Source organism: Arachis stenosperma, chromosome 6 (genome assembly GCF_014773155.1).
Source record: "Arachis stenosperma cultivar V10309 chromosome 6, arast.V10309.gnm1.PFL2, whole genome shotgun sequence".
Lineage (NCBI taxonomy): Eukaryota > Viridiplantae > Streptophyta > Magnoliopsida > Fabales > Fabaceae > Arachis > Arachis stenosperma.
In genome coordinates, this window is record NC_080382.1 from 7,144,629 (window position 1) to 7,153,777 (window position 9,149).

Genomic DNA, 9,149 nt, shown 5'->3' on the forward strand with positions numbered 1-9,149 from the left:
TCACGATAAAATGGCGAAAAACAGGATGAGACTTGACATTGAAGAGTTAATAAATTGAGATTATCGGTTCAAAGCGAAAGCGACAGTACGAATAAAAAAGATGGGGTTCGAGTGGACGTGTGTTGCGAATATTCACTAGATTTGAATAACTAGTTTCGAATCCGCGACACTCTTGTAGTTGCCTTATCAGTCACGAAATGATAAGCTATCTTAAATTCAACTCACTTATCATATACGCGGTTCTACTTATCTCTGATAGGTCAGTAGAAAAAGAAAGACCCTGTACAAACGCATCGAAGATAGCGAGACCAAGTCTCTCAAAGTTCTCCCTCTCTCTCTCTACCTCTCTCTCTCCTCCCTTATCCGCAGCCTTTCAAACCCTAGAAATTCTCGAACTTGGAGCTCATATATCGCTCAACAACCTCTTAATTCTTGAGGATTTTGGGGTTGCGGAGTGTATGTGGCTTCAGATTTGGAGTCGAGTTTGTGCGGTTTGGTTCTGATTTCTCTCCGTTTCGCGAAATTGAAGTTCCCGGCTGTTTTTCTTTTCGGGTCTCAAGGTTTTGGTTTCGGGTTTTTCCCGTTTGAAGATCGGTTCTCGAATATCGAAATTATTGGTAGGGTTTCAGATTTAGGAGCTGCTATGACTTCTCTGAGCAGAGAATTGGTGTTTCTCATACTCCAATTTCTGGAGGAGGAAAAATTCAAAGAGTCGGTGCACAAGTAAACACCCCTTTCTCTATTTTTTTAAAAGAAAATATTTGTTACCCTTTTTTGGTTTTAGTTTAATTTGTCTGCTACTTTTCCTGCAATATATTTTGTTGTGGTTTAAGATAATTATCAATAGGCAGGAAGCAATTCATAATCCACGCAACATAACAGAGGAAAGTGTTTATGTTAAAATTATGTTATTTATGTATGACTGCTTGTCGAAAGGGCCGTTAGGAAATCTATTTGTCTGAACTTTGAAGGCTTTCATCTTTTGCTCTTTTGTGATGGTCAATATTATTGAAAATTAGCTGAATAATAAAGAAATGAGGTGGGAAAACGCTTTTGAAATTTTGTACTAATGCTGATTTTCTTGTGAGTTTGAAAGCCTTGTAATTTGGATGTGGATAACTTAATCACGGAGCTGTGTGATTATAAACTATGTAAATATTGATCTGTGTATAGTTTATAATGAAAATCCTAATTCCTAATCTATAGAATTAATAAATGGAGTTACATTCCTTCACTATTGACCGCTGATTGACCGGGTTGAAGATACAAGTGGTTTATAAATATATATTGTACTTTAGACAAAGATGTTTTACTTTGTTGGCTGTTATTTCACCTAGTAGAAGGTTAAGAATTGCCTGCCTAATTAGAGTTGAGACAAGATAAAATGATCATTCTTCCTCTTCTTTTGCTGGGCATTTCTCATTTCATACATGAAGATGACACTAGCTACTTGTTCATGGATGCAGGCTTGAGAAAGAGTCGGGGTTTTTCTTCAACATGAAATACTTTGAGGAAAAAGTACAGGCTGGCGAATGGGAAGAAGTTGAGAAGTATTTGGCAGGGTTTACAAAAGTTGATGATAATAGATACTCCATGAAAATATTCTTTGAAATCAGGAAGCAGAAATATCTTGAAGCCCTTGATAGGTATATATTACTTTGTACCTTCTTGAAATCTGATTGTATTTGTCCTCATTTTGGTATATTGATCTTTTGTTTCTCTCTTACTTTTTAAATTTTAGGCAAGACAAGGCAAAGGCTGTTGAGATATTAGTGGGTGATTTAAAAGTGTTCTCCACCTTCAATGAGGAACTATACAAAGAAATTACGCAGCTGTTAACGCTTAATAATTTCAGGTAATTTGTAGTCTACGTAATGCAATGGCGTTTCTATTCCGGTGTCATATTTATCAAATTGTTTCATATTTTTTATTTTTTTGGACCTATAGACTTACTAAGCTATGATATTTTCCTTGTCATGGCATATGCCAGGGAGAATGAGCAGCTGTCCAAGTATGGTGACACTAAAACTGCTCGCGGGATCATGTTGATTGAGCTTAAAAAGCTGATAGAAGCAAATCCACTTTTCCGTGATAAGCTTATCTTCCCTACACTTAAATCATCAAGATTGCGGACCTTAATTAATCAAAGGTATGGAAGCTGTAGCTTTAGATAAATTAGCAGAGCCATGAGTCTGACTGATTTTCTCTCTGATCAGAAGATCTTGCCGTGGTTTTTTTTATTTTTTATTTTTTATTTTTTAACCCCAGTTCATTGTTTGTTAGATTACTTTTGTGAACTGATTGATAAGTGAGATGTGTGGATTTTTCCTTCATGCCACACCCAAACATTATATCTTTTAGTTTTACACACTACTTTTAACAACTTATGTGTCGTGTTCCTTATTTTTCCTAATCTTTTCTTTGTTCCTTATCAATGCAGTCTGAATTGGCAGCACCAGCTTTGCAAAAACCCCAGGCCAAACCCAGATATAAAGACACTATTCACTGATCACACATGTACTCCTCCTAATGGTCCTCTAGCACCTGCACCTGTCAATCTTCCAGTTGCTGCTGTTGCAAAGCCTGCTGCCTATACTTCACTTGGAGCTCATGGTGTATGAAACCTTATCTTAGAAAATTGTTTTGTGACATGTTTTATTGATTATGAAGCTAGTTAATCATGTTGATTAATGAATATTTGCTTTCATTTATTTTGTATAGCCATTTCCGCCTGCTGCCGCAACTGCTAATGCAAATGCTTTGGCTGGTTGGATGGCTAATGCGTCAGCTTCATCATCTGTCCAAGCAGCTGTTGTTACGGCATCAAGCATGCCACTCCCACAGAATCAAGGTTATAAAGATATGGTTACTTTCTTTTTGGATCAAGAAGGGGGGGGGGGGGGGGGGGGGACTTTGACAACTTTGATTGTGTCCGGATGAGGACAAGTTGTTGAGATTTTGCTTAAAATGTTTACATATTCTGTAGTTTCACAGTGCAAGTGTTTCTCATGAATTAATTACTATTGCCATTTTCCAAAATTAGTGTCTATCTTGAAGAGGCCGAGAACACCTCCAACAGCTCCTGGCATGGTTGATTATCAGAATGCTGCCGATCATGACCAGCTAATGAAAAGACTTCGGCCTGCTCCTTCTCTAGAGGAGGTAGTTCTGATAATTTTCAGACTTCCTGTTTAGCATAGATGTGCTTTGGGTATCTCCTTAGCTGCATAGGGCTTCAGCCTTTGTAATGGTTAATTAGCCACATCATTCTGGTTTCATTTCTTGAAATTTAGGTTTCCTATCCGACAGCCCGACAAGCTTCTTGGTCACTGGAAGATCTACCAAGAACAGTGGCTATGACTTTACATCAAGGCTCCTCTGTGACAAGCATGGACTTTCATCCTTCTCACCAAACCTTGCTTCTTGGTATATTCAATTGTTGTGGATATAACATTTGTTCACTATGATAATGCCCCCAGCCAATAATAATAATAATAATAAAATTAACTTCATATATTTCTGATGGCAGTTGGATCTAACAATGGTGAAATTGCCCTCTGGGAACTTACTTTGCGAGATAGATTGGTTACAAAGCCATTCAAGATATGGGATATCTCGGCATGTTCATTACCATTTCAGGTTTTAATTATTTTTAAATTTTTTTTTAATCTACTACGCATACCAAGGAGTGTTTCTTTTCCTACATTACCATTAATTGCATTCAGACCACCACTATTTAATCTGGGAGTGGTGCTTGAGATTTCAAAACCTTTTGGAATCTCATAATTGATATTTTTTGCAGGCTGCTGCAGTCAAAGATGCCCCTATTTCTGTCAGCCGTGTTACATGGAGCCCCGATGGAAGTTTTGTGGGTATGTGATGTTCAAAAACCATTTTATGTTGTCTGATGTTTGCATCATCTAATTGGTTGGTTTTTTCCATATAGGTGTCGCATTTACTAAACATTTGATTCACTTGTATGCCTACACTGGTTCAAATGAGCTAACTCAGCGCATAGAGGTGAGATTATTCTCAACAAAGTGAAATTGTTCTTAGAAAAATCAACTGAAAACTTATGATTTACAGTTTGAGGTACATTTTCTTGTTGGTTCAGGTTGATGCCCACATTGGTGGTGTGAACGACTTGGCATTTGCTCATCCAAATAAGCAACTTTGCATTGTGACTTGTGGGGATGATAAGTTGATAAAGGTGCATAAAATCTACTCATTGTAATCTTCAGATAAGAAAAATTAACTATTTGTTTTGTCTAAAGGAGAAAATCTTAATAGGTGTGGGATTTAACTGGGCGAAGACTATTTAACTTTGAGGGGCATGATGCACCTGTATATTCCATTTGTCCTCACCACAAGGAGAACATACAGGTACAATAATATATGATATATTCTTTAATTAGTTTATGTCTTGTTTGTGTTGCATGCCATATTTTCTGCATTACTTTATTTATAAGGATTGGTGTTTGTAAATTTTGATTGACGATATCTCTGTTACTAATTGATTTAAGAAGTCCATCGGAGTCATGTCTCACAAGCCCTGAATGTTAGTTTTGTTTTCAAGAGTTATGTGTGGATATTGTATATGGTTGCACTATTCTGTTTAATACTGTGTTCATTGGTATTAAATTTTGTTATTGTAACTCTGCAGTTCATATTTTCAACTGCCATCGATGGCAAAATAAAAGCCTGGCTATATGATAACATGGGTTCCAGGGTTGACTATGATGCCCCTGGTCACTGGTGTACTACAATGCTTTATAGTGCTGATGGGAGTAGGTAAGGTGGATTTGTGTGTGGATATTTCGTGTTAAGTTTGGATATTGAGTATTTGACATGTTGAATGAAACTGATTCCTTCCCCCTCCCTCCCCCCCTCAAACACAAAAGACTGTTTTCTTGTGGGACAAGTAAAGATGGAGAGTCATACCTTGTTGAGTGGAATGAAAGCGAAGGAGCCATCAAGAGAACATACAATGGTTTCAGAAAGAAATCTGCTGGTGTTGTGCAGTTTGACACAACTCAAAATCGCTTCTTAGCTGCTGGAGAAGAAGGTCAAATCAAGTTTTGGGACATGGACAATATTAATGTTCTTGTTAGCATTGATGCTGACGGTGGACTTCAGGTACGTTTTAACATCTTAGTTCATCTGAGTGCGACTCTTTATGAAGATATCCCCTCATGTGTTTGTACCCTGTTTAGGGCCTTCCACGCCTGAGATTCAACAAGGAAGGAAATCTTCTTGCTGTTACTACTGCGGACAACGGATTCAAAATTCTTGCCAATGCTAGTGGTCTTAGATCTTTAAGAACGATTGAAACTCCAGCTTTTGAAGCATTGAGATCACCCATTGAATCTGCTGCAATCAAGGTTTGGAAACAGTTCCTCATTTCTGCTTAGTTCTTGTTATATTTGGATCAAAATACTTACAATGTGCACTTGAGTTATGTTAATTAGGCATCTGGCTCTGCTGCTGTTAACGTTAGTCCTGTCAACTGTAAAGTGGAAAGGAGCTCCCCTGTCAGGCCTTCTCCAATTCTTGTATGAAACTATCCCTGTGAACTCAATACAATATGCATGATTACAATGTTTACATGCTGACTAGTCATAACATTTAGGGAGTATTTTTTATGTAATATGATGATGCATTTCGTTTGATCTGTACAAACATGCACGATCATGTAGTACAAGCTTCTGGTAATAGTAATTATATTATGCTATAACCTTGCATGCAATCGATGGCAATCTTTTGGATATTATTGTTTGATGCCTGAAGTGGAATGAGCTGGCTAAGTTTTTTTGTATCTTACTCTTTATTAAGTCACTTATTTTGCATGAAACATATGCATCTTATTACTTGTATACCAAAGTTGATCAAATTCTCCATTTTCAACAAAGAATGGAGTTGATCCCGCAGGTCGAAATGTTGAGAAACCAAGAATTGTGGAAGATGCAATTGATAGAACTAAACCATGGCAGCTGTCTGAAATTCTGGATCCAGTCCAGTGTCGGTTAGTAACCATGCCTGACAGCACAGATTCTTCTAGCAAGGTTTGTTTACTGTTGATTGTATGAAAGTGGGATTGCGATTTTCATCTCTCAAGTTTTTTCTGTGAACTTATTTAACTCTTTTTGTGCATAGGTTGTTCGACTTCTATATACAAACTCTGGTGCTGGTCTCTTGGCACTTGGTTCAAATGGTGTTCAGAAGCTGTGGAAATGGACACGCGGTGAACAGAATCCCACTGGGAAGGTAATCTTAGCAGAATATATAACCGCTCAAATAATTTCTTGTGTATGTTTTGTGTTTCTTTCACCCTTTTCATAGCGAACAGACTTCTTACACGCATGATTGCAGGCAACTGCCAGTGTTGTTCCACAACATTGGCAACCCAACAGTGGTCTTCTTATGACCAACGATATCTCAGGTGTCAATCTTGAAGAAGCAGTTCCTTGCATTGCACTCTCAAAGAATGATTCATATGTTATGTCTGCCTGTGGTGGGAAGGTTTCATTATTTAACATGATGACGTTCAAGGTATGCATTCAAATAAACTAACCCTGGTAATTCTTAGTTGCTAATTTTTCTAGTTACTTATGGTTCACTGTGTTCCAGGTAATGACAACATTCATGCCACCACCTCCTGCCTCTACTTTTCTGGCTTTCCATCCTCAGGATAACAACATAATTGCCATCGGAATGGAGGATTCTACCATTCATATTTATAATGTCAGAGTTGATGAGGTGGGCACAATCTCCGATTTCTTTTTTTTTTAATTTTATAATAATATTTTCAAACAATCTCATTTTCTTTTGGTTCATATTATAGGTGAAATCAAAATTGAAGGGACACCAGAAACGTATTACTGGTTTAGCCTTCTCAACAAATCTCAACATCCTTGTTTCATCAGCTGCTGATGCTCATGTATGTTCTTTAACTGTTCTCCTTTCATTGAAGATTAAAGTCATGGGAAATCAATTGTGCAAATCAAGTGCCTAATAATTTATGATTCTTTGGTGGTGATCCGTTGTTAGTTTTCCATCTTTTCACTAGAGATTATCCCATGATATTTGGATTGCTTCGGTGTAAAAGATAATAGAATAGCCTTGTTTGATATCGGTGATCTTTCTGAAATTAATAAATATTTTTACTTCATTGTAATTAGCGAGTCCGATAGGAATTGTACCATATGCAATATGTCGTTGCTGTTTAATACTATTTTATGTATAGTTTCCATAAGCTTATAATTTGCCTTTTCGTTACAGTTTAATCTATTGAATTATTTTGTACAGCTTAGCGTGTGGAGCATTGATACATGGGAGAAAAGAAAATCGGTTCCAATACAGCTACCTGCTGGAAAGGCCCCCACTGGTGACACTAGAGTGCAGTTTCATTCTGACCAACTACGCTTATTGGTAGCCCATGAGACTCAATTGGCAATATATGACGCCTCTAAGATGGAACGCATTCGGCAGGTATGGAATGTCTCCTGTGGTATTGATAGAACTGCTGGTTTTTAACAGAAGAAAAATAAACTGAGATATGCTTATAAATTGATTGTCTGCAGTGGGTTCCACAAGATGTTCTTCCTGCTCCTATATCATATGCAGCTTATTCCTGCAACAGTCAGTTAATTTACGCTACATTCTGTGATGGCAATACTGGAGTTTTTGATGCGGATAGCTTGAGACTACGATGTCGTATTGCACTATCAACATATGTGCAATCAGCAACTTTAAGTGGGTAAGTTAAGAGTACTGGTTGGACTATTCATATTTTTTTAATATCAAATTTGGTTTTGATTTATTTATTGTGATATGTTTCTTTCATTTCGATGCAATAAAAAATGTTTCTGCATCATAGTGTTCTGGACTCGATCTGTGTTGTTTGTATATTGCAGAAGCCAATCTCTGTATCCTGTTGTCGTCGCTGCGCATCCAATAGAGGCGAACCAATTCGCGGTTGGATTGACAGATGGGTCTGTGAAAGTAATAGAGCCCAGTGAATCAGAGGGTAAATGGGGAACTAGTCCACCCATTGATAATGGAATATTGAATGGTAGAGCAGCATCTTCTTCTACAACAAGCAACCACACACCCGAGCAGGCACAACGATAAACAAGATTCATTGTATCATAATTAGCATTTTTATTCTTTTAATCTGTAATTTTATCAGCATGGATTTTTAGATTTTTATTTTCCACCTCCCATGTCCTTCAAGGTATGGTCTGGGTCAGCTTGAACATAAAACGGTACATGTTTAGATGTTAGCTCCTGTATACCTAAATTTGTTACTAGCCAACTATGATTACATTATTGGTATTTCATTGTAGTGTTCCTGTTATCAACATTGCGAATCTGTTCATTCTTACATTACATCAGAGCACACAGTTCTGCTGCATTTATGAGTTGGTTATGTAATTCTAGTAAAAGTATATATGTATGATTATTTATTTTTGTTGCTCAAGACATGTATAGTGAGGACACTTCGTATAATTTTGTTATGAATTACAACACTCTTTTAATGATTTTGTTATGAATTTTGTTAAGAGCGTTGCAAATTCAGTCGGAACAGGTATACTTATTGAATATTGAATATACAAGAAGTACATCGTTCATGTAACTTATTTTATTTAACAATAACTTACATAGCAATGATTTATAATTTTATAAAATATAAATGTGATCATTTCTGTCATTGACTGTTTTTTTTAATTTAAATCAACAATTGAGATAATTAATGGACTCCATCTTCCGAAGTGTGGATTGTTCTTTAGAAGCCAAGGCAATACTAATCGACACAACTACAACTATAGTTGGTATTCGGTAGTTGTATAGTTTGAACCTTTGTAGAGATGAATATTGCCGTTGACATAATAATCTCGCTTTTTTATTCAGTACTTTAGTGGGTTTTGGTTTGAGACTTAAAGCTGTGTTAAGACATTTTTGACAGACAAAATATAGAGATACTACCAAAAGATATATATTTTTTTATTATTTTTATTAAATTTTTATAATTGTATTTTTTTAATCATTTTTTGTCTAAATTTTTTTTGTATAAAAAAGTGTAAATTAAATTTCATAATTTATTTTAGTTTATCATCAAATAAAATATGAAAATATTAATTTTTGTATCT

The 9,149-nt window shown here is 36.3% G+C and overlaps 1 protein-coding gene across 1 annotated transcript; it reads left to right on the forward strand.

Moving 5' to 3' along the window:
• Positions 1 to 307: 307 nt before the first annotated feature.
• Positions 308 to 8,577, forward strand: LOC130933341 (topless-related protein 3). The gene is made up of 25 exons (XM_057862929.1): positions 308 to 723; positions 1,467 to 1,646; positions 1,742 to 1,855; positions 1,991 to 2,149; positions 2,441 to 2,615; positions 2,722 to 2,851; positions 3,044 to 3,162; positions 3,294 to 3,426; positions 3,530 to 3,639; positions 3,803 to 3,872; positions 3,947 to 4,020; positions 4,115 to 4,210; positions 4,291 to 4,383; positions 4,664 to 4,791; positions 4,902 to 5,136; positions 5,214 to 5,381; positions 5,469 to 5,552; positions 5,910 to 6,062; positions 6,154 to 6,264; positions 6,370 to 6,549; positions 6,628 to 6,756; positions 6,842 to 6,937; positions 7,306 to 7,488; positions 7,581 to 7,756; positions 7,914 to 8,577. The coding sequence occupies exons 1-25, from the start codon at positions 644 to 646 to the stop codon at positions 8,128 to 8,130; spliced, it is 3,393 nt and encodes a 1,130-aa protein (XP_057718912.1). The 5' UTR covers positions 308 to 643; the 3' UTR covers positions 8,131 to 8,577.
• Positions 8,578 to 9,149: the final 572 nt, after the last annotated feature.

What these genes read in the sequence shown, in the direction of transcription:
- LOC130933341 (XM_057862929.1), top strand. Translation starts at nt 644, where the DNA reads ATGACTTCTCTGAGCAGAGAATTGGTGTTTCTCATACTCCAATTTCTG. An exon ending in GCCACTCCCACAGAATCAAG is followed by an intron (nt 2,852 to 3,043) that starts GTTATAAAGATA and finishes TTCCAAAATTAG; the next exon opens with TGTCTATCTTGAAGAGGCCG. An exon ending in CTGCTCCTTCTCTAGAGGAG is followed by an intron (nt 3,163 to 3,293) that starts GTAGTTCTGATA and finishes CTTGAAATTTAG; the next exon opens with GTTTCCTATCCGACAGCCCG.